Source organism: Glandiceps talaboti, chromosome 17 (genome assembly GCF_964340395.1).
Source record: "Glandiceps talaboti chromosome 17, keGlaTala1.1, whole genome shotgun sequence".
Lineage (NCBI taxonomy): Eukaryota > Metazoa > Hemichordata > Enteropneusta > Spengelidae > Glandiceps > Glandiceps talaboti.
The window spans coordinates 6,828,386-6,855,335 of record NC_135565.1 but is presented as its reverse complement, the minus strand read 5'-3'; the positions used below and the strand labels follow the sequence as shown (position 1 = coordinate 6,855,335).

At 34.6% G+C, this 26,950-nt stretch overlaps 1 protein-coding gene across 1 annotated transcript in view; it reads right to left on the bottom strand.

Annotated features, from left to right (window-relative positions):
- Window positions 1–6,943: 6,943 nt before the first annotated feature.
- LOC144448400 (DENN domain-containing protein 2C-like) overlaps window positions 6,944–26,950 on the bottom strand; it is a 39,796-nt gene continuing 19,789 nt past the window's right edge. Inside the window, exons 3-14 of the mRNA XM_078138629.1 lie at window positions 25,938–26,078; window positions 20,071–20,221; window positions 18,929–19,113; window positions 18,165–18,326; window positions 17,368–17,538; window positions 16,548–16,640; window positions 14,998–15,104; window positions 14,342–14,519; window positions 12,813–12,978; window positions 11,491–11,733; window positions 10,139–10,234; window positions 6,944–7,344 (exon numbers count right to left, since the gene is read on the bottom strand). Coding sequence (XP_077994755.1) covers window positions 7,313–7,344; window positions 10,139–10,234; window positions 11,491–11,733; window positions 12,813–12,978; window positions 14,342–14,519; window positions 14,998–15,104; window positions 16,548–16,640; window positions 17,368–17,538; window positions 18,165–18,326; window positions 18,929–19,113; window positions 20,071–20,221; window positions 25,938–26,078 — 1,725 coding nt within the window. The 3' untranslated portion in view covers window positions 6,944–7,312. The remainder of the gene's footprint in view (window positions 7,345–10,138; window positions 10,235–11,490; window positions 11,734–12,812; window positions 12,979–14,341; window positions 14,520–14,997; window positions 15,105–16,547; window positions 16,641–17,367; window positions 17,539–18,164; window positions 18,327–18,928; window positions 19,114–20,070; window positions 20,222–25,937; window positions 26,079–26,950) is intronic.

The following is a 26,950-nucleotide window of genomic DNA, read 5'->3' as shown; positions in this document are numbered from 1 at the left end:
CTTAGATTTACATAACAATGGTATTTGCATATCAATTGTGTCTGCTTTCACTGTCACTGACTGATCAGCCAGTCATACCCTACAGGAACCTATACCGATGACGTTCTGTCTTGTAATGACCGGTAACGTTCATACCGCGACTATTCAATTGACTTTAGATTGCCAAATTTAGCGTATATTCAAGATGAGAGATAAAAAAGTGTGCGAAAGTGTTTTATCCTCCGAGACATTAACCCATCTTTTGTTGACATATCTGAAAATTCCCACAAACTGAACAATGCACGTTACCAATGACACACAGCATGCACAAACCACTGAAATAATTTTCTACAGTGGTCTGAGCCCCTAGAGAGGATTACAGTGACAATGGCAATCCCCCCTTATTATTTTGTTATCAACACAGATCACGTTCTGTAGGTAAACCACGTCAACACACACTTTTTTATAATTCGTCACGGTAACATGAGAATTTGTCGGTTATGGTCTTATCTTGGAGTAATTATACTGACAATTAAGCTTACTCCAAGGTCTTATGACCCTGTCAACCATAGGTGTATAAATGTGAGCTTACATCTTACATCCACTTGTCGATCAACTTTAATTCCTGTGGTTCGTTCTGTCATCATCAAAGTTTCATGTAGAAAGTGGACATTTGTTCACTCATTCTGCACATAATCTGAATAGAAAATAAAGTTCTTCCTTTCACTGTTACATAGACAGGTCCATATGTAATCTAGCTATCAACCAGGGTTGTTGAATGCGACGTCTTATGTCATGCTGACAACATAACGTACACCATGGAAGATATGTATGTTTCTCTGTCTGTATGTGTGTATGTAACAATTAATGTATTTCTTTTGTATTCATTTTGTATATGTTTCTTTGAAAGTGAAGCTTATTTTTGTTATCTGGTGAAATAAATTTCATTTATTCATGTATGTATGTATGTATGTATGTATGTATGTATGTATGTATGTATGTATGTATGCATGTGTATGCATGTGTATGTATGTATGTATGTATGTATGTATGCATGTGTATGTATGTATGTTTGTATGTTTGTATGTATGTATGTATGTATGTATGTATGTATGCATGTATGCATGTGTATGTATGTATGTATGTATGTATGTATGTATGCATGTGTATGTATGTTTTTGTATGTATGTATGTATGTATGTATGTATGTATGTAGAAAGAAATGCATAAGGAACTAATAAACCAGTCCGTATATATAGCTGTTAAATCCGACGTTTCGAATAAATATTCTTTTTCAAAGGAAAAATTGGCGCGACAGAGAAATGCCAGGTGAAAACCCGAACATTTCTAAATATAATGGAACAAAACCGTGTGTGATATAAATAAACGGTTATACGTGGGATAAGTTCTTAAATTCGCACGCACCTAATAGAACCCAATAGAATACGCCTGAAATTTAAAAAAATACCCAATAATCATGATAATTAGATTGGGAAAGACGAGAATAATCTATTAATTCCAAGGGGTTCCAGCGTTCCAAGACGGAAAATGATTTCTTCTTCCTTCAACCTCAAAGCTTTCTCATCACCAGAAACCTTACAAATTCCTGAAATGGACATATCTGATACATTATGATCGTGTGATACATGTGTGTGTGTATGTATGTATGTATGTATGTATGTCATATGTATGCATGCAAGCATGCATGTGTGTGTGTATTTACTTATTTATGTATATATGTACATGTATGTATGTATGTATGTATGTATGTATGTATGTATGTATGTGTGTGTGTGTGTGTGTGTGTGTGGACAACAGAACACACATGTTCAACAATAACATTAAACTTGAATATGCAAACTTTATTAAATTGTTCATTTTCAAAAGATTATAAATGATTACATATTATCATATCTGCTTGATAGGTATTTACATGATGTTCTCTGTTATACACCCTAACATAGTAACTACAGGTTCAGATGACCTTGAGTACTAGCAAAGGGGAAAATTCAAACAATAAACAAAAGAGTCCTCGGTCAAACTTATACTTATGTAAATATAAACAGAAATGCCAAAAGTCCAAATAGAAAGTCTGATTGTTTGTTTGTGAAAATTTACAGTATTTTGAATCTGGTAATCAAGGCTTTGGTTTACTAAGATCATTCTCGCAAACCAGAGCTATTATTTCTTTGAAGGACCGGCTCGTTAAGAACGGTACCGTAAACCGGTCGTGGTTTGCGACGATGACTAAGATAGATGCAAACTAAAGGGCATGAGCAAATAGTTCAATGTCGGGGGGGGGGGGGGAATTGTTGGAGGGGGTAAGGGAATTTGAGCCATTTTATTTCTCATTCTACAAAACATCATCCGAGGCCCAAGTATAAGAATTTAGTTTATTATCCTACATTGCACTATTGATCTCACCCCTAAAACTATTGTTGTTTGATGTCTTAGATTACACAAGTAGATGATAATTGTTCCTCTGTTTTAAAAATCTAATAACCCTGTGATCAAGATAATATAAACACTGGAAGTCCCAAAACAGTAGTACAGTGCAAGTTCATGGAATCATGGAGATCCATCAACAAATCACTACCTGCGTCATCCTATGGACTGGTATATTTTAATGTGTTTGGGCCGCTTGAAAAAATAGCTTTAAGAGATGCCTCCTCACTGAGACTATAATTAAACCAATGTCCATTCAATACCTTACCAACTTTGTATCAACATGTTGTGACAATAGTTTAAAGTTTGTGTATAATCTTAGTAAACCGAAGCCTAAGTTGCCAGAGTAGTATATCAACCTTAAACAGTTTGTGAAATCCATGTTTGATTGTTTCAAGTCAAAAATGTCACTTATAACCCTTAGCATAGCTATCACTTACTGTAAAGATATCTTAGTTATATCTTTCTAAGGTTCAATTATTTAATTTGACAAAATACAAACTTGAGTTAATATACATGTACTTGTCACTGTTTTAGTGTAACATATACATCAACGATCATTTGCGCACCAATTCGTGCACACACCAGTGTTTGCACTCAGTACCCTATTCAAATGTGAATGCATTCATGTATGCAAATGATATGCAAATGAGTATGCAACCATTCCTTGCATTGTTTTGCACATGAAAGCATGTGAAAGCACACAGCATGATTTTTATGATTTTAAGGAAATTCATTGTGTTTGGTAAAAATATGTAATAATTACAGAACCCCAGCGTGGCACTTGTTGGAAGCGATTAATTCAAATAAAATAACTTACTGACTATACAGCTAGTGACTAATATGCATTATCTACCCTGTGACATCACAGCTGGTCATTACACTAAATATCAACTTGAATAGCAAACAGCACATAACCTTCACACCCAACAACTGGTGATTAATATGAATATCAACCTTGTGACATCACATCAGGTCAATATTCTAAATATTAACCTTAACACCAAATATCTGGTGATTAACATGACTATCAACCTTGTGACATCACAGTTGGTCATTATTCTAAATATTAACTCTAACCCCAAACATCTGGTGATTAACATGAATATCAACCTTGTGACATCACATCATCAGGTCATTATTCTAAATATTAACCTTAACCCCAAATATCTAGTTATTAATATGAATATCAACCTTGTGACATCACAACTGGTCATTATTTTTTAAATATTAACCTGGAGTCCAAGCAGCTGGTGATTATAGCAAATACTGACCTTACTAAAAATGTAAATATAACACATGGTAAAAACTCATTATATGATTGTGTGGAGAATATTCATTGTCATGATACACCAACATTCAAAAATTTGCATAGCATCATAAAGATATTTTTGCCATATTCCGATTATTTTATGTACATTATATATTTTATCAATAAATTGTTGTTATTTTTTGCACTAGGTGTTATTGCAAACGATACTTGTGGTTATACTTGAAGAGTGCGAGCAGCACACAATATTTTTTTTGTCATCTAAAATATTTACAAAAACTATAAAATATGTTTATCTTGTTTTCAAATAATTGCCATGGTAACTTGTATAAGATGAGGTTTCCATGACAACAAGTACAAAATAAAACTAATACACAAAATTTCCTTGTGAAAAAAAGGATGGGGTGCCCTACTTGTAGTACATTTACATGGAAACCATTATGAGAGAGAATCAGGATTCCAGTCAAGTACATTAAATACAATATTTTTTAGTTACTAAGGATAAACATGTATTTCCTAAACAATGTAATGACTTCATTACAAGGACATTGTCTTCAACTTGTTGGTATTTTTCATCATTTTTATTTCTAAATAAAAGGTTACTTATATTTTACCCTTCACTATCACTTGTTTAATTGCGTACTAGTAGTCAATGGCCAAACTCCCATCATATTAACTGCTGTGATACAAAGTACTGTATTCTCATATTATTAGTCTTGGTTACCCAGACTTTCACTGCTGGGGGCTCTGCCTATGAGACCATCCCAAACGAGAGTCTGGGGAAAGCACGTTCTACAACTACCCTGCGACTGAAATCACACTGTACACTTCTCCCAACCATAAAAAACGGGCTTACGAGGCCTGTTTGTTGTAATTAATATACATCAGTCGCTTCAGAAGTGATAATCTGTAGTGAAGGTACCCAAATCATTCAGCCTGCAATGTTGGATGTGAAGTACTCCCATGATGCACTGCTCCAGAAGCTACTTCCTGCAGGGGGAACTTGAAAGCTCATTTTCCCTGACTCTTGTTTGGGATAGTCTTGTAGGCATAGCCCCTAGTGACGAGAGTCTGGGTAACCGAAACTATGATACTACTTGTATATGAATAAAATGTCATTTTATTTATTAGACTACAGTGTCACAGCAGTTTATACGATAGGTGTTTTGGCAGTGGCTGTTGGTTTTTAGGCAAGTGATAGTAAATGGTAAATTTAAAACATATTAAGTAAACTTTATTTGGAAACAAAAAAATGACAACAAATACTAGTAGTTCCTGACCATGTCTCTTAAACCTTAACTTTACATGTCAATATCTCTCATTGTCCAAGTTGGCTAACTCAAATGTAGAATTTGAACTTAACATACAGCAATTCAAATATAATGTCAATACTATGTACAAAAAATATCATTACTTACAGGGATGTAGCTAATTATCAAAGCTGTCAGTCAAATGTGAAAAGTAAGGTGGTACTATCTATGGACAAGAGCCTTGAATCTACCCACCAATAGTATTATACTGGTTGAAACAAGGATTCCTTAAACAAATTCCTGAAGAAGTAGACAGAAAAACATTGCAGAGTAGCCAGTTGTTTTTGCTGGCTACTGGCCCTAATCGACATTCCAGACTTATAGATCAAATTGCAAATAATTTTCTCCATCTTAAAATTCTAAATGATATCAATTATATATAAGTTTACATCTGACACCAGCAGACACTTGTGTATTTATTTTAAAAACAAATTCTCGAAAAATTTCCTTGAAATTGAAGTCCATGTCAACAAATTGGACATTGGTCATTTCAAAATATGATTTACTATGATCACCATGAAAAACTCCATGGCAAGACAGGGATGGAAGCCTCAAAGGCTTAGATAATCCCTCTCTTTGTTTTTATGCTTATCAAGTCTAATTTTAAAGTCACACACAGTCTAATAAATTGTAATAACAATCGGTGTAATCTGACAAAAAATTACTGAAATTCAGCATAATGTTAAAACTCCTATACTGAACCAGAATTTTTTGCATCAAATTATATTTTCTTAATGATTCTGGTGACGATTATCACCACCTACTACTACTTTCCCACTCAAAGAATGGAGGCAGAATATTACGTAATTAACAATAGAACATGGTGATGTATTTCTCTGATAACAATAACACTATCCTTGGAAGGTAACCACTATCTCCCACTCTCAGAGTTCCTGTTCTATAACGTACACATTAATGATGTAATCATCTCTAAATATAACCCATTTCCTGTGTTGTGTCACAAACAACTGAAAAAAAAGTGGCTGCCATTGTATGATAAAATAACTTTTCTTTAAAGATCTTCAAAGGAACGGATTGTACTATACAAATACTTTTTGCAAGCATTTTATGTCTCTTAAATTACAGAATGGGTAACAGGCCATTTTTTTTAATTATCTGTATGCTGAATTTTGAGGAAATTATATTATTCATTTTATCTCGTCAATTTGTTATCACTATGATAATGTGATGTGTGTTTCATTAAATTAATCACACTACATTATATATATATATATATATGTGTGTGTGTGTGTGTGTGCATGCATGTACAAACACACACACACACATATATATATATAATCAGTATATGTAAACTGTCTATGCTGTAGTAAACAGTGCTCAATACACATATATGTAGAGCGGTGAAAATAACACAGTATCAAGCAAGATACATAGGAGCCATCACACAGTGTTCCACACTGTTGCAGTTCATCCGATGACTGATGATCGTAACAGCGTGAAACACTGTGTAACAGCTCCTGTATATCTTGCTTGATACTGTGTACATATATATGATATAATGCCATTTTGTTAATAAAAATATGTTCGGTATGTTCAATTGAATAGAGCAGACATCACTTTTTTGTTTAAAATGCAAGTATGCTCTAGATATAATTGAGTATCCATTATTCTTTTCAATTTCTCACAATAGGGTGACATCAATGACTTACTGAAAGGCAATATAATATTATTGAATGATTGGACAGTGGATACCTGTCAGTCAGAGGTAACAACAGTGTATTAATTCAGTCACTCAGCTCTGTCACAGATTGAACACCAATAAATAAGTATTATTTGAAGATCTTTTAAAAAAAAATTATGATAGTTGAGATATGCTCTTTAAAAATACACCAAATATTTATATTTATGAGCCATACTTTAATATATTTTATGTAAGTGGTAATGATACTCATTTTGATCGATTGTTAGTTAGTCTGCTTATTTGAACTTGTTCGTTACATGTGCATTAAATTTATGATTATTAATTTACATATTTTGGATAACCTTTCAATAGAAAGAATGTTTAATTCCTTTTCATGGCTTTCAAAATGGTAGATGAATGGGTGACAAGATGGCTGCTAAGATGGCCGACAGTTGACAAAAGTGCCTACAAGATGGCTGGCAAGATGGCCGACAGTTGACAAAATGGCCGACAAGATGGCTGCCAAAATGGCTGACAAGATTACAAGATGGCTGACATGATGGTCGATAAAATGTTTGATAACTTGTTGGCTTTGATGATACTTCAGCTGTTCTTAACACCCTTAGCATTACTGATTGATGAGTAGTTCCCATGACAATAGATGATTCACTTCTTGACAGCATCAACAATGCGGCAACCTTGGAAATAAAACAAGATGAACACAGTTAAGATATCTATGCAATGGTAAATACCTGTGACTTATCTAAACTTAATACACAATTATTTTAAATTATCTACTTTGTCGGATTAGTAAATTACTAAAAATAAATGAAATGTTTTGTTGTAAATTAAAATGAATGGAAGGATCTGAAATGAACACCATACACCTACTTAGAAATCTGTGAATTATTAAAACGTTGGATATTCTGCATATATATGACATAAAGTAAAGGCTGGCAAAAAAGCAAACAAGCAAAACTATGGGTAGAAATGTGTTTGTACTCCCACAATATAAAATGAAATATAATACTTCCCTCTCTTTAATAAACAAGTTTTCTTATTTGACACATGACTAGTTCATACTTAAAAGGCTTAAAGCATATGCCAATAAATCGTCGTGTCATTGCAGTTAGGTCTTATCTGCTATGCAATTGTATAGGCAGATACGACTTTACTGCACTGACGAGACCACATGTAAATTAAAATTTTAGAAAATATCTGATTTCCTATGTTTCTATTTGTACATGTATTTATAGATTTGGTTGCAGTCACTAACATTTTCTTATTTGGTACTATCCTTCTGTACCCATCAATGCTATTTCATGAATATTCAGAAGTTGTTATCCTTATCTGGTAACTCATTTTCATGATATCCATATTTGGCATTACAACTATTTGCCAGTTGAGAGTATTTCATGAATATTCATAAATGTTTCCTTATTTGTGGAAACGGATTTTCATGATGCCCATATTTGGCACTACAATATTCTGCAGGTTGAGAGTATTTCATGAATATTCATATTTCCTTATTTGGAGTTTATCATTTTCCATATTAGGCATTGTCATCAACTGCAAATGCCCTAAAATGGTCTTTAACGCCAACAGCCTTGTGCTGAAAAGTAGATTTGATAAGATATGTCAAAATACTGATTCTACAGTTATGTAAACTTTTGGCTTTCTGGCTTTGATAGTAACTAGATATCTTAGTAAATACAAAAAATGTACATCAAATGATATACATCTTGAGATAAATTTCAAAAATTCCATTTATTCTCTCATGATATCAGACAACAATTGTTTGTCAAAACATGAGAATACACAAATTAAAATTAGAATATAAATATGTAATAATCTTGATTACTCTTCACCGAGTAAATAACGCAATAATTCAAACTCAAACCGCATATATCAACATTTAAGGTCGAATACACCTCTGGAACAAATTTCCCTGAAATTTTAAAGTTCTTTTTGTCTAAACTTTAATTGATGTAATTTACGAAATCTTTTTTTCAAATAATAAAAGAAAATCAGGGTTTCACGATCTTGTTTCCAAGGAAACCGCCAGTCTTTCATTATTCAATAACGTGAACACAGTTATACAGAGATCATATAGGATTTTAAAATGACTACATTTGGATATCCTTTTGACGTTTATTTCTGAAATTTATATAATTTATACGATAATTTTTTTTGTTCATTTTAACAGCAAGGGTTTTGAGTTTAAGTCCAAGGTGCATTCTACGTTAATACAGGCAACACAATATTAAAGCCACTCAGGTTCAGCTGACATTGACAAAGACGTGACACTGACACAAGACAAATGCCATGATATTTGATATTGACATTGAAAATCAACAGACATTGTTAGTAATTCACTTCTGACATTGGAATGACCTTGGCAATGAGTAACTTAGTGATAGTCAATATTCATACTTAAAGCATGGACATTGGCATTTTTGATAGCTGCTGTACATCTCAAAATCAGTACCCATATGTATTGCTGCCACCAGTAGCAGCCATATTTGATATATGCATCAGTACCCATATGTATTGCTGCCACCAGTAGCAGCCATATTTGAGATATGCATCAGTACACATCTGTATTGCTGCCACCAGTAGCAGCCATATTTGAGATATGCATCAGTACACATCTGTATTGCTGCCACCAGTAGCAGCCATATTTGAGATATGCATCAGTACACATCTGTATTGCTGCCACCAGTAGCAGCCATATTTGACCTTTCACTGAGTTCTTATGACTATGAACTACAAATATATTGTGATACACTGCATTCTTTGGTTGGATAACATCATTTTAGAGACAACAATGTGACAACAAAATATCTACCACTGGTGTCATTTTTGCCTTCTTTGTCTATTTCAATGATACTGGAAACCGATATCCCAAGCCAGAAGTACATACTATTAACTGTCACAACATGATAGCCACAGAAACACAATGACCATGCCAATAGTAACACAATTCTTTGCTTCTTTTTCTGCATGGTAACAGATGTCAACAGCTATGCCTGAGAGACTTACAACAACATAGTACACTGAAAGCAAGCAAGATATGTATTATCTGCCCTTAGTAGACATGGACACCATCAACAGTGACAAGAACATTTAAAATGTAACATCAAAAGCACAATGAAAGATGTATTGTCTTTGACCTTAGCACTGTTTTTTTCCTTTATTTCATATCAATTGCAACTGATGTGAACAGTACAAACAGTCACACAAAGCCACTAAGATACACCATCTCTGGTCTTAGCACAGTTTGTTTTCTATTGCTAATCAATTGCAACTGATGTGAACAGTCATACAGAGTCACTAAAATACACCATTTCTGGTCTTAGCACTGTTTGATTTCTGATTTCTGGTCAATGGCAACTGACAATGACAGAACAGTGACAGCAACACATAACATTGGAAGCCACTAAAATACACCATCTAAGGTCTTAGCACTGGTACTTCTGGAGATTTTCTTACCCAGAGCTTTCACTCTATTTCCTAACTTGGTGAATCCTCTGGGCTGCATTACTGCAGACACTTCAGCATACTGTTCTACTCTTTTATCAAAGGTACCTGTAAATAACAAAGATATCGAGGTAATGAGAATGAGAACAAGTCTTGATTGAAACCACAGCCTGACTACAAAGTTTTGATTTCTATCAGTGTGAGTGACTATACACATCCCACAAATGGTGTTGTCTTGGTGACAATATACACAAGGTCATGTTGACTGATCACAAGAGCAACATCATATGTCTGTTTCCTCGGGGGACTGTGACTCACATACCAACACAGACTGTGTCCTGACAGTCTGTGTTAGGGGTGAACCACAACCCCTAGGGAAACTGACGTATGATGTTGTACAAGTATGATCAGTGAACATGTGTTTTGTAACACACATCATTTAGCACTTTGTATACCTGCCTAAAATTGATATTTTCATAACGCACCTATACACTCAGTGCACTTTGGCAGGAGTACTATATGACACCTATGAAGGTTGTTCCAGAAACAACAAAATAATCTGCAAAATCTTACTCCTTCAGTAGTCAACAAATTTGTTCTTTTCAAATCCCACACTGAAAATTGAAAAATTGTGACATTTCTGTTGTTAGTATCTACTCAATATACAGATGGTGACCATCTTTGCCTGCTGTGAAAAAGATGTCCACATGCACATCAGTCTTTGTGATGATGCTAGTACAAACAATATTTCAAAAAATAGTCGAACAGTGATGACATTTTTAGTTGAATAACATACAATAGTCAATAACACATGACTCTGTAATCACATGGCACAGCGACAGTGACAATTTGAGATGATCCCTTACCTTCTAAGTGACAATTTGAGATGATCCCTTACCTTCTAACAGTGACAATTTGAGATGATCCCTTACCTTCTAAGTGACAATTTGAGATCATCCCTTACCTTCTAACAGTGACAATTTGAGATGATCCCTTACCTTCTAAGTGACAATTTGAGATCATCCCTTACCTTCTAACAGTGACAATTTGAGATTATCCCTTACCTTCTAACAGTGACAATTTGAGATGATCCCTTACCTTCTAACAGTGACAATTTGAGATCATCCCTTACCTTCTAACAGTGACAATTTGAGATCATCCCTTGCCTTCTAAGTGACAATTTGAGATCATCCCTTGCCTTCTAACAGTGACAATTTGAGATCATCCCTTACCTTCTAACAGTGACAATTTGAGATGATCCCTTACCTTCTAAGTGACAATTTGAGATCATCCCTTACCTTCTAACAGTGACAATTTGAGATGATCCCTTACCTTCTAAGTGACAATTTGAGATCATCCCTTACCTTGTATTGGTTTCATCTTTTCCATTTCCTTTTCCTGGATGAACACAGAAAACATTTGACTTTCCATGAAAATTTCGAGGAATTTTCTAACACTCTTGGAAGAGTGTCCTTTCTGGAAAGATTCCTGTTGAAAATGTACACTGCCATTGGGATAGAACTTTAAGTAGTTGCCATAGTGACCAACCATCTCAACAAACAGCCTGACAAAAGATTCCGATACCATCTGATCACGCAGTGTAACATCTGAAATTAAAGAATAGATAACACAGATTCCATTGATTACCTGTTTATAAAGAAATTATTACCTAAAAATATTTTAACAAAGTTCAAGGTTGCACAAGGAATGGGGTTGGGTTAATACCTGGTCCAAAATGCTATGGGGTATGTATTTCAGGGATATGATTTAAAATGTAGTAAATACATTGTATTTTAGGTGAAACTTTCTAAAATGTAACCATAACTTCAATGTGGTGTACCTCCAAAAGATATACCCTTGACCTAGGCCTAAAAGTCTTAGACACTTGTAACTGTATCAGTTTTGGGTTTCCCCTCATCATAGCTGTATTATTGGTTGTACCACATGCGTTAAAAGAACATGGCCTAAATGAGTTAAAATAATACATTTTTCTTTGCTGAAACATGTTCAAAATAGGGTCTTAGCAGTAACACAACACTCCTCCTCCATGGCGGCCCGCATATACACCCCCCCCCTCCCACACACATACCACACACATACACATACACACATACATACATACATACATACATACATACATACACACATAAATTGACACTGACACACACACATACAATGACACACCCACACACATACAATGTACACTGACACACATACACTGACACACCTACACACACACTGATCGACACACCCACACACACACATACATACATACATACATACATACACACACACATACACACAAACGCACACACATACACATACACATTCATATCACTAGGAGTTATGTATCTTGCCTGTCTCTTCTACTTATCCTTGCAGTTTTTTATCAAATTTCATCTATCCTTCATGCATGCCAAAATCTCCCTATGACAGTCCACAACCCATCCCATGGGGCTCAGCAATACCAAACCAAATAATCATGTAATGTATGAATGAAATCAAGCCCAATTTTCACATAGTACTTTCCATTCACTGTGCTCACAGCACTTTGCTATTCTTAACCCATGGCATGGACCTATAGTAGCACAACAGCCTGTCCCACTTCCTTATCCCCTTGGCAAGCATAATAACTCCACAATACAAAATTACAGTGCTCGATAAAATAAAGGTATCGGCTACTTACCATAGTCTTCTACATTGTGAGGTATGCCGTCATGTACATGTACATAATCAGTGTATATACCAGTCAGTGCTTTCTCTAATGCCAACTGTACCTTCTTGGGTAGTATGGTATGTTCATCTCCCATAGAACGGACTAGACTGTCATTGTCTAGATCAACTATCAATACCTACGTACATACATCAAATATAAAACATCATTTAATCTACATACCGGTATATTGACTGTCATGTTTCATTGTTATTCAAATAAGTTCATTTGCATAAACATTTCAATTTATGATCCTCCAGCTGTTCGTGAAGAACATGGTACAATTCTCACAGACGCAAAGAAGAAATTTTATGTAATTCTAAGTTTGGTTGTCAACATTTCACTGTGGGAGGAGCTCAAAGAGTAATAGTTGCTGTCTATTGTATGAAAGTACCTGAGAGAATGTTTTTTGTCTTGAGAAATAGTTGCTCCATTGAAATAGGTATCTTCTAGTGCCATCATGGCCATACAATAATTTTGAAACATCGCCCTCTGTGTCATATGTGTTATCATCTAGTTTCACTAAAAATCAATATTTACCTCATCTAGTTCCAAGTCATTAATGATCAATATTGACCTCATCTTGTGCCAAGTTTTTAATGATCAATAATTACCTCATATAGTTCCAAGTCATTAAATATCGATATTTACCTCATCTAGTTCCAAGTCATTAATGATCAATATTTACCTCATCTAGTTCCAAGTCATTAATGATCAATATTTACCTCATCTAGTTCCAAGTCATTAATGATCAATATTGACCTCATCTAGTTCCAAGTCACTAATGATAAATATTGACCTCATCTAGTTCCAAGTCATTAATGATCGATATTGACCTCATCTAGTTCCAAGTCATTAATGATCAATATTTACCTCATCTAGTTCCAAGTCATTAAAGATCAATATTTACCTCATCAAGTTCCAACTCATTAATGATCAATATTGACCTCATCTAGTTTCAAGTCATTAATGATCAATATTTACCTCATCTAGTTCCAAGTCATTAATGATCAATATTTATCTCATCTAGTTCCAAGTCATTAATGATCAATATTTATCTCATCTAGTTCCAAGTCATTAATGATCAATATTTATCTCATCTAGTTCCAAGTCATTAATGATCAATATTTACCTCATCTAGTTCCAAGTCATTAATGATCAATATTTATCTCATCTAGTTCCAAGTCATTAATGATCAATATTTACCTCATCTAGTTCCAAGTCATTAATGATCAATATTTACCTCATCTAGTTCCAAGTCATTAATGATCAATATTTACCTCATCTAGTTCCAAGTCATTAATGATCAATATTTACCTCATCTAGTTCCAAGTCATTAATGATCAATATTTACCTCATCTAGTTCCAAGTCATTAATGATCAATATTTACCTCATCTAGTTCCAAGTCATTAAAGATCAATATTGACCTCATCTAGTTCCAAGTCATTAATGATCAATATTTACCTCATCTAGTTCCAAGTCATTAAAGTTCAATATTTACCTCATCTAGTTCCAAGTCTTCTAATTCAGGGATACAGACAGACAGAAGTCCAATCATGTATGGTGTTGGTAAACAACACATCTCAACTAGATGTATAGGTAAGACTGGAATATAGGCATGCTGCCAGGTGAACGGATATAGTAGGGCTGCTAGGGCATGGATACAACCAGACAGAGTACTGTAAAATAGATAGCAGATAAACAATGTAACATTAAAATATCGCCAATGGCACTGCAGTACAACTGATTGGATGTAGTAGGGCTGCTAGGGCATGGATACAACCAGACAGAGTACTGTAAAATAGATAGGAAATGAACAATGTAACATTAAAATATCGCCAATGGCACTGCAGTACAACTGACTTCCCTGAATGGATACAGATAGTACAAATGTAGGGCTGAGATGGGCATGAATATATAGAGCCAGACAATGATCTGTAGGATTATGATGTACACTAAACAATGTAAGGCTAAAATAGTGGCAGTGGCACTGTCGTACTCACTGGTGCATAAGTTTGTATGCAATAATATGCAGTTTTTTTATAATGTATTACATTTTGTTGTGCAGCATTCTGTCATTTGATGACATTTCCTGAATGTACTTAATTTATTTTGCACTTTTTTTAACTGAGAACTTGACAATTTACTAATTCTTACCTGAGTTTCTTTGCAGTGAAGATAATTCTCCTTTCCAGTAACATGGATGCAAATATTTCAATCAATCTCTTCACGCTAACGCAATGTAAGAGACCACCAAAATTAACCTGGAAATAAAGTCAAAGGGATATATGTAGAACAGAGTTGATTCCCTGGAGGGGATATAAACTGGATTATTGCTAAGGAGTCTTGAAAAGGATACAATTGGATTCATATGCTAGGGAGTCTTGGAAAGGATACAAATTGGAATCATTCTAGGGAGTCTTGAAAAGGATACAAATTGGATTCATGCTAGGGAGTCTTGGAAAGGATACAAAGTGGATTATTGCTAGGGAGTCTTGGAATGGATACAAATTGGATTATTGCTAGGGAGTCTTGAAAAGGATACAAATTGGATTATTGCTAGGGAGTCTTGGAAAGGATACAAATTGGATTATTGCTAGGGAGTCTTGGAAAGGATACAAATTAGATTATTGCTAGGGAGTCTTGGAAAGGATACAAATTGGATTATTGCTAGGGAGTCTTGGAAAGGATACAAATTGGATTCAAGCTAGATAGTCTTGGAAAGGATACAAATTAGATTATTGCTAGGGAGTCTTGGAAAGGATACAAATTGGATTCATGCTAGGAAGTCTTGGAAAGGATACAAATTAGATTATTGCTAGGGAGTCTTGGAAAGGATACAAATTGGATTCATGCTAGGGAGTCTTGGAAAGGATACAAATTAGATTCATGCTAGGGAGTCTTGGAAAGGATACAAATTAGATTATTGCTAGGGAGTCTTGGAAAGGATACAAATTGGATTCATGCTAGGAAGTCTTGGAAAGGATACAAATTGGATTATTGCTAGGGAGTCTTGGAAAGGATACAAATTGGATTATTGCTAGGGAGTCTTGGAAAGGATACAATTTGGATTCATGCTAGGGAGTCTTGGAAAGGATATAAATTAGATTCATGCTAGGGAGTCTTGGAAAGGATACAAATTGGATTCATGCTAGGGAGTCTTGGAAAGGATACAAATTGGATTCATGCTAGGGAGTCTTGGAAAGGATACAAATTGGATTCATGCTAGGGAGTCTTGGAAAGAAATTAGATTCATGCTAGGGAGTCTTGGAAAGGATATAAATTGGATTCATGCTAGGGAGTCTTGGAAAGGATACAAATTGGATTCATGCTAGGGAGTCTTGGAAAGGATATAAATTGGATTATTGCTAGGGAGTCTTGGAAAGGATACAAATTGGATTCATGCTAGGGAGTCTTGGAAAGGATACAAATTGGATTCATGCTAGGGAGTCTTGGAAAGGATATAAATTAGATTCATGCTAGGGAGTCTTGGAAAGGATACAAGTTGGATTCATGCTAGGGAGTCTTTGTGGTGATACAAATTGTCTGTAGTTTGTTGGCCCAGTTTAGCTAACTAGGTTCTAACAAGACTGAACAAGCCCAATATTACCAGGTACTTGTCTGAAACTAGTCCTATCTTAACATAGGGGTAGAAAATTTGTGAAGGGATTCTAGAACTGTGCTGTGCTCTGTTATCACAATCTTACATGTTCAAGTCTTAAATCCAATGGTCTCTCTAAGACTATGGTATCTTGTCCATCACCACCACCTCCTGGCGTACATATCTCAATACTTTTACCCTGTAAACAAAATCAGAAGAAAAAAAGATTAAAAGATTAAAAGAACAACTCAAAAATTTGTCTTGGTATATTCAATTATCTGTGTGTAGACGAAAGCTAGATAAACAGTAATGGTCGTCTTTCACCTTTGACTAAATTTACAAGGAGTTGTAAACATGTCGTCCAATCGTGTCCTTAACTGCTATAATACCTCTTGCAAGATTTATATTTTATTGTCTTCCAAAGTGAGATACAAGCTTTATTGTTGAAATAGTAAAATCTTTTCTTTTTTTTACATGTACCTTTCAGAACACACAGATGTTACAAATTCATTCTTGGTGACACACGGATCTTGGGAAAGGCAAATTTAAACTAGTAAACTTGAAACAGTGTGTCAACTAGCTACTAAGCTAGTCTTCCTCACAAATAACATTGAATTTTATTGTCTGGCTAAAACAAAATCTCACTAACTGCTACATTTTATCATCTGCCTCGACAAAATCTCACTAACTGCTACATTTTATCATCTGGCTCAACAAAAATTAATAACTGCTACATTTTATCATCTCCATGGCTCAACAAAATCTCACTAACTGCTACATTTTATCATCTGGCTCAACAAAATCTCACTAACTGCTACACTTTATCATCTGGTTCAACAAAAATGCTACCATTACTACACATGGAATGGGTAACAAGTCCAACCAATGGCTAACAAACCCAATCAATCACTTAAAATAAAACTTACAGGTCTAGGCATTGTTGTTTTAGTGATTGCTTCCAAGAAAAACAAGACATTGGCTGATGTCCTTATTCGTCTTCTGTCAACTTCGTCCAATACTTTATCATATAAGCTAAAACAACCAACTGGACTCAATATACAGTATACTTCTGGTAGTCTGGGTCCTCGACCTGGTGGCTTTGTAGACATAAATATACAAAAACATCCAGATTAATATGCAAATTTACATAATTAATATTCATGGTTTGGCATGAAACACTAAAAACCAGATTTCTGCATTATAACATTACATCACTTGAAATGCATGTCAACAATTTGATATCATCTATCTATCACCAGACATCAGCAAAATATGGGATTCCATGTGTATATCTATTCAGGGCTTGAAATTAACTTTTTTCTATGGTAATCCTAGTTGGCTACCAATTCCAGAAAGTGGTAACCCAATGGAAATATGTATGCTATTGAAATATTTTCAAGTCCGTAAATCTTCCATCCTTTAAATCATTGCATAATCGGTGGTAGCCTGAGTGGGCTACCAGCTGCAAATTATAGTGGCCCCCATAACAAGAATTGGTAGTCTGTGGATACAGGACTACTGTTAATTTCGAGCCCTGCTGTTGTACAGTCAGTACACTGTTCTAATTCACCTAACCCCCTAGCTTGAATACAAAATGTATATCTATATTAAAGTCAGTCCACTGTTCTACATTCTTCTAACTTCCACCTAGCTTCAAGACAAATGTATATCTATTGTTAGCAATAATGTACAGTCAGTCCACTGTATTCCCTAACTTACTCACCATAACTCTTCTACAAAACCCATACGTTCTAGAGCCATCTAGACTTGTTAATACAAAAGAGAATGTCTCACAGCGATCAGCAACTATTGGTGCCCAGTTAGCGGCATCAGGAAAACAGAACTGTGGGATTGCAGCTAGTCTGTCTGCACTTGGTCCAGTAACCTGTAAAGACGAAATAAGACATCATTAAAAATTAAAAGTAAAGGAAGGTAGGGTGTAAAATCCATTTGAAATTGTCAGAAACCTGCATGCTAACTTCAGAAACCTTCAGATTTCTGATGACACTGTCAAGCACCTGCAGACAGGCATTAATTATGTTCCAATGCCCTTAAAGTTTACCATTTGGGTGAATTATATACAGCGCCCTCAGTGGCAGATTTTGTACATGCAGCATGTTCCAGTTCCTGTGTTTGACACTTATTATGATCCACTCCAGCCTCTATAATATCAAAGAGACATTGCAGTACTTGTCCTCTGCCTCTAAAAGGGTCACATGGGACCCAGTGGAATTTTGTGTAAGTCAAGTCATCCACCAAATAATCATAAGCTAGACATTATGAGGTCATCTGATGGTTTAACATTGTTTCATGATTTGCATATCATGAATATGAGAAACATGGTGAGAACCTGGGAATGAATTATGGGCCTTTAACAGCAGACACATTTTCCTTTGTATAAAAAAGTGACTTGGTGTGAACCTGGGACTGCATCAAGGGTTTTTAAAAAAAGCAGAAAAAATTCTGCGTAAACAAATTGAGTCTTACCTCATCTGGATACTGGTAGGCAATAAATGGCTCATTTTTGTTTGTGTCTGGGTTACGTCTTAACTGTACAATCACAACACAGTCAAATAATTGTTGGTATCTCATACCAGCTCTGATTTTATCCAAAGTACAATAAACGGCTGTTTCCTTCACTGACTTGGCATGTCGAAGTCGTCGTCTATGATCTAAAAGATTGTTATAAAACAGAATTTTCAATATCAATATTATAGTTAGGGGTGGTATTTCACTGACTTGGCATGTCGAAGTTGTCTTCTATGATCTACAAGATTGTTATAAAACATGAAATGAAAATAGCAATAAACAGTTCATGTTTTATGACCATGAGTTCTAAGTTCTAAGTTCTAAGTACTAAGTACTTATGACTAATGTTTCCTCTGTTCAGGTTAATTGACAGGTGTTGTCAAACTGTCTGCTTGCTGGCTGTGTAGTGGCAATCATGTGATGTGATGCCTCACAGTGAAGTCAGCAAACTGATAATTTGACATTGACCTGAACAGGCAAATTATTGCTTGTAAGCAATGAGAACCACCTGGTTCTTATATACATGTACATGAACTAATTACTGCCATGTTTTACCAATCTGATGAATGTATTTAAATTAGGATACAATTGTAAAATTTGTGGAAGATATAAACATTCAAAGGGACACAGACAAGATGTAAACAAAATTTGGTTAGTTTTGTTTTGTATGAAAAATTATGACTTATTTCACTAGCATGTTAAACTACTGCTAGTATACAAATCTAAGTGGGAACAGTTGGATAACTGAATGAATTATTCGATTGACGTAAATTTTTGGTCCAATGCACTCCACTCTGAAAGAAGCTTTGTACATTACCTGTAATCTCTCTATATTTGTCATGAAAAAGAGTGTAGTGGATTTATGATATCATCACTAGAGGTTTTTCCCATAAACCCTTGCAGGAAACCCCCAAAATGCATGGCTGAACACATGTCAAGTGCAGTCAGGTTTCTTTCACAAAATTTCAAGTTGAGTAAGTTACTGAGGCCCTACTTCATCACCCAGAGCCATACATAAGTTGATATCAGTGATCAATGCAAAGTATACTGATGTGGAAATAAGTCGCACTGAACATTTCCTAGATTGACCTTTGACCTACCAGCTTCAGCTCTTTCATTTTCTGTATCACTATCAGCACTTTCTTGTGACAGACTTTCAGAAACGGTCTCAGCTATGGCTAGTTTATCTTTCTTATCTCCCCGTTTAGCTTTTTTCAGAGCCATGAAAGCTTCATTGATCTTCCGTTGAATCTGTAAAATAATCATTTACAAACATTACAACCAAGATCCAAGTTGTGTGGAAAGTAATATATGACACACATCATTGTAAAAGTCTAGTTATTTCTGTTTTCAAATACCAGTGAGAGTCTGTGTGTCTATTCATGAGTCTAATAGAATGAGTATAATTGCAACAGTGTTTCACTAAAGTGATAATCAATCAAGATTTCCAGACACAACATTTTCACCAGAAACAGTTGATGTTATCTCAGATAACAAACACAGTCTGAGATTTTATTCAAAATAATGTCTCCACCAAATACATGTCTGTGAGTGTTACATTGTAACATTCTATCTGTACCAAATAAACCATGTCTGTGAGTGTTACATTGTAACATTCATATGTACCTAATAAACCATGTCTGTGAGTGTTACATTGTAACATTCTGTCTGTACCAAATAAACCATGTCTGTGAGTGTTACATTGTAACATTCATATGTACCTAATAAGCCATGTCTGTGAGTGTTACATTGTAACATTCTATCTGTACCTAATAAAACTATCATTGATACACATTACACACATTTTAATGACATATATCTACTGAATAACAGGGTCAAAGGGAAACATCAGAAACTATTCAATTATGATGATGTTGTATATACTGTACTTTCAACACAACTTTGATATCATTAGTTGTATCACATTCCATAAGGAAGTAATTCAACTGTGAATCATCACTGTACTTATTTTCAGAGTATGATATGTACGGTAGTATCGGTATATATTTATATAATATGACGTATGTGTTACATATCTTTATATTCATCTCCCAATATATCGAATTGACCCTACAGGTATATTTTCAATCAGAACTTTTGAAATCTCTTCAGTTGAGTATTGTTGAGACAATCCATTTTTGTGTGGTTTTTTTTGTGTTTTTTGAACAGAAAAATAATGGAACTTGGTATTGTAATTTTTCTTTTTTAGTGATAATTAATTATTCTTCATTCACTCAGGGAAAATATGATTGACCTAAGGGGCCTTGTCACTACGAGTCGTGAGATGAGTTCTGACAAACTGTATAGGTCACAAATATTTTCCTGCTTAAAATAATACTGAGTACATGTATACAATTTTACCTCATCAAGTATTATCTAGGAAAAATAACATTGATTTTGAATGTTTTGACTCATATTTCAAAAACTACAGAACTAATGATGTAGACACAATTTGTCGATGTAGAACGACTCGGGTATAAAACCCATATTTTCTGTTCAAAGACAATAACTTGGCTTGTGCATGGTCTAAATGATTCAAGTGGACATTTAGTAAATCACAACACTGGGACTGTACTTTGAGACTTCTATTTATAAATTATATATTTACAGTTTCAAATGGTATTGCCTCTCAAAAATACTAATTTGAACAATGTTGTTCTACATATACATAATACACTAGTACATAATATATATAATTTAGATTTCGAAAAAATATTATTTTTATAATTATGCATCCTATACATAACTACGAATTTACAAAATATTTTGCATTAGAAATATTCTTTCAGTTAGCAACATTACAGTATAAAAGAAAACACTTCATTATTTGAAGTTACATTTAGTTATACTGTGGTAAAATGACACAAACAACAAATTCCATAATAAGGTGACAATTAAGATAAATCAAAAGTTACACAAAATATACCGATAGTAAACTCATTATTTACTGACCAGATGATACTCAATTATAAAAGGCGAAAGCTAGTCTGAATTTTTGGAAACCCTTTGAGTTGAGTTTAGTCAAGACCATCCAGGTTTCATGTGTTTTCTATGGTTTTATAAACTATGTGTATATCACATGCTGGTTAGAAATATTTTGCGAATATGTCAAAAATCACAAGAATTTACAAAAACATAATTATTGTTTCAATACTCATGTAAGGTTTCTGTTGAGCTCAAGGAAACAGACAGTTTTAAGACTGCAGTGTAGATGCACTAACTTAAGAAACTGAGTGTTTACAGAACTTAAACAAAAAATTAAAGAACAGACCTGTATTCTCTGATCATCTGGTATATAAGACATCATTCGGAAAGGTTCAACATTAAAAACTTTAAAACTATCTGGACACAAAATACTGTATATCCTGAGAGACTCTAGCTTTAAAACAATGCAAGTAGCCTTAGTGAACATGTCAATTTTTTTTGGAACAGTCCATATAATAAGGTTAGGGATGGTAGGCATGACTAGTGAGGGATATGTGAGTCATTGGATCCTGTCTTCCCTCTGACTTGGTATGTTCCTTGTAAATTTGGTTGTCAAATTACATGTATTCACTGTGAATGACATTTTTTAATGACTTGTAAGGAGTATAAATACATGTATGTGAATTCACAGAAACATGGAAAGATGAGATGATCCTCTCTATCAAAGCACTTTGGAACCGGTTGGTCGGTCAAGTTAAATCCCCTGTCTCAAGTGGGATTTGAATACATGACTTAATTGATATGTTAGTCCTGGGCTTTAACTACTAAGCCACAGGGACCTGATTAGTTAGGGTGTGTCCTGAACAGGTCACATCTCAGCCCCCCCCCCCCCCCATACACCTAAACAGAGACACATGTACACGCACAGACAGACAGACACACACACATACATGCACAAACACACATATAAGCATGCATGATGTACAGACATAGGGTATACAGGAAGTTCTCGTCATCAGGTCAAGTTCTGATGTGATGTTTGACCTATTATCCTATCATGCATGCCACTGGAAGCAGTCCAGAAAGTAAATGAAAGCAGACTACACTTTAAGTATACAGGAAGAGACTTTTCTTTTTTCTTTATTCTTTTTTGGAGTCTTCCATATTTATATAAACTTTTTTTCTGCGATTATTATTAAAAAAATGTTTTAAAAGACCAGAAAGTGTACAAGTACATACATATAATATTTTTAATCATTCCATTTCTGGCCTTATGCCCAAAATAACAAATATGTGTAGATGTAAATAATGAGTTTATTAAAATATACTATTAACATACAATGTAACCCTGACATGTAGTCCAAACCTAGAATTATGTGGTTGTGTTTATGTATGTATTTGTCTGCATACAAAAAGGAATCACTGGGAGTAATTATAGACACTCTACCAGTGATTCCTTAGAGTAATATACACAGCACACTTTCTTAAAAATCTTATACTTGCAATGCTCCTATTATTCTAAGTGAATGGATTATTCCATTTGACAAGGCAATGGGGGGGAGATAAGCCTTAAACTAGGCTGGCTTTGTTATGTTTTGTCAACAATAGTAATCAAAAGAATGGATAGACTATTAGTCATTGCCAAACATTTGCTTATCAATGAGGAAATATCCAAACCTCCATAATGAGAGGAGGGGTGGGTGGATGTCAATAAATATACAAATATATAACATACATTGTAAATGTACTTCTAACATAGAATATAATAAATGCATTCATTCTCACATACGTACTGGTAGGGGCATTAGTAAAAAGTCAGTTATAAAGACTTGGATTAACATTCTGAGGAGAAAAACAGTTGTTTGGCAGATCTGCAGATAAAATTGGTCTGAATCAGTGTGCCCTCTAATGATAGCTAAATTTTGTTGTTGTGAGTCAAAATGATAAAAACTGGCATTTCTTGTGAGTCACCACATAGGACAAGATAAGGGAACACTAAATTTTGGTGTGTCACTAGAAGTTGTGTGCATCAGTGGTGTGTCAAATTGGTTTAGAGGGCACACTGGTCTGAACAAGAATGAATATACATTGTATATAATCTTTATGGCCTTGATAGTCTAGTGTTATCTGTGCAGCGACCTCAAGATCTCTGGGGTGAAGACATGATTGGATACTACATAAAGCATCTACACTACTGATCAGATAAGCAGAATAAGAGAACCTGGGATTGAAACCCTGGCCTTTAAGTATATCTACACTCAAAGGGAAATGTTCTGACTACAAATTTTTTTATCACAAAAGTGCTAACACATAACTTCCACTCTCACTTGTTAGAACTCGGCAAAGAAACATCCTGGGTCTAACTTTGGTGTTGATTTGATAACTGTTCTTGCATAAAACAAAATGACAAAATTTTAGTGTGATTTTGAATTTTAGTGTGATTAGACAACAACAACAGAGTTTGGCACCCTTATTTAGTTTGTTCAGAGAGAAAACTGGACTCTGCACTGTTGATTTTGAAGGAATCTTACACACAGTTATGGTATTTGTAATAGCACCAAACTAAATACAATTTGGCATATTTCAAACATGGAGTACTTAGATTAAATAATTTAACTGTACACAGTTTGTGACTAAATTTAGATAAGGCTAAAACAAACAGTGTTACCACCAGTAAATTACACAGGTCAATAGTTTACTTTAACTGTCAAAATATTGATGTTTTTCTACTCAGGCTCATTTGAAGGCAGTTACTTATTGACTGTCAGGAGTTAGTTTGTGGTGTTTGACACAAACTGACATTTTGAAGGTTAAAGGTCACACACACCCCACCACCACCACCACAAACCCACCCACCCATTTGACCTTTTACAATGAAAGTAAATCATCTTCTTCACAGTAGCATGGATCCTCACTAGTCTGAGTATAAATATCTGACAATGGTGTCCACACATTACATGTACAGTATTTGAGGTCAGACAAATTATGAGAACAGAGCCCATACACATAAATGTGTATTCCTCACAACAAGCATTTGATTATACTATTGGTTGCATCACATTGCACAAGGAAGTAATTCAACTGTGAAAAGCTACATGTACTTATTTTCACAGTGTACTTATGATGCAATACTGTATGACTAGTAACGGTATATATATATAATATAAAATCATTGTTAAAATATATATATCAAGTTAGTATTCATCTCCCATTTTATACATTATATAGAATTGACCTTAAAGGTATATTTTTGATCAGAATTTGTCTAAATCTCTTCAGTTGAATATTGTTGAGACAATCCAGTTTTTCTTTGTATTTTTGAACAGAAAAATAATGTAACTTGAACAACATAGGTATGGATGGTATAGGAATAAGAAATATGCTAGCTAGGATGACAGAACTTATGGTGTAAACAATTCTAAAAAGGTCAATGAACTGTTACTGGAAAATTGTTTAATAATAGTATGACCTAGTCTGTATGTCAGCATGTAGTAAGTCATCTCTCACCCCATCTTCAGATTCAAACCAAAGCAATGGATATAGCCTCTAGTTATGACCAAAATATGTTCAACTTGATATGTGGTGATTTGAGATCCTAAAGGTTAAAGGTCCCACATTATTTTCACCTCTTTTGACCTTTCTAAGAGATCTACGCTGTTTATAAATACACAATCTTGTAGTTTACACTGGGTATACTAAAAAGTCTGTGTTATACAGTCCGACTGTAGACATTGCGTTGGATGTTCCCTATCTAAATCAATCAATATGATTTGCCTGTGTTGTCAAATCTGAGTTTAAGTTAATTTTAGACTGTCTGTGTCTGTCTGTGTATATATGTGTGTATTTGTCTGTGTCTGTCTGTGTATATATGTGTGTATTTGTCTGTGTCTGTCTGTATGTGTCTGTGTGTATATATGTGTGTGTATTTGCCTGTGTCTGTGTCAGTGTCTATGTCTGTGTATGTAAAAACACCACATCTCATAAGTGGAACACCAAGTTATCTTCATTTCTCCTGTAGTTATAATAATATAGACAAACATACCCATGGTAGTTCTTTTTTCTTATTTTCATTCTCGTCCTCAATGTCGACATCTGCCTCTCCTGATGTGCGATCATATCTTTTCTGTCCATTTTCCAAGGAACTGGATCTTCTATGCAATTCTGATCTGTACTTAGCAGAGCCCTGCAATAATGAAAATGAAAACATCATTTTAATAAATGTCTTTAGTAAATGAACAGCGAACATACTGGGTTATTTTTCACATAAATGACACAACAATATACTGTAACATTTTTTATATCATATCCAGACTGCACTTAAAACAAAGTTTATAATTAGTACACCTGGCACAGACCTATAGTGACACAACTGCTCTTTATCATGACTTCTTGAAAACCATCACTTGATGTACATATCTGTTTTATTTTAATTTTGGGCATTTAGGAATACCTAAGGCTGCAATAGCTGAAACTGGAATGTGTGTGTTGAATCTGTCTTTGTTACATGTACTAATTACCGTACACCTTAACAGTATTGAATTTCCTATGGGTTTATTTGTGTAACAGTACATGTTGCATTGTCCAATATATCCCATCAAACTGACTTTTGGGTTCACACCTTAAAATGAGCGCACCCAATTAATCACAATATTAACTTATTACTATACTACTACTTACCTCTAATTAACATGTACAATGTCTAATTATTGGTATTTTAACAAATTTCAGTATATATATTGTGGGCTGTCTGATTGAAAAAATAGAACCTGGTGACAGTTACATGTATGTAGTTCAAGTTTAAACAACCATACACATATTGAGGTTTACACACACAGTTAAAACAAACTCATGTAGTCTTTTCAATATTGTTGTCATGGTTACAGACCAATCAATGTAAGTGGTGGCAAGTACATTTACATGAGGGTAAAATCTATCAAAGTCCCCCTCCCCCCTCCCCCCCACCCCATCATCTCCAGTTATTTGCTGGGCTTCCCCTCCAACATTAAGATAGAAAGTAAACTTATGCAAATTTTCCTAACTTTTCTCCTTTCTGTT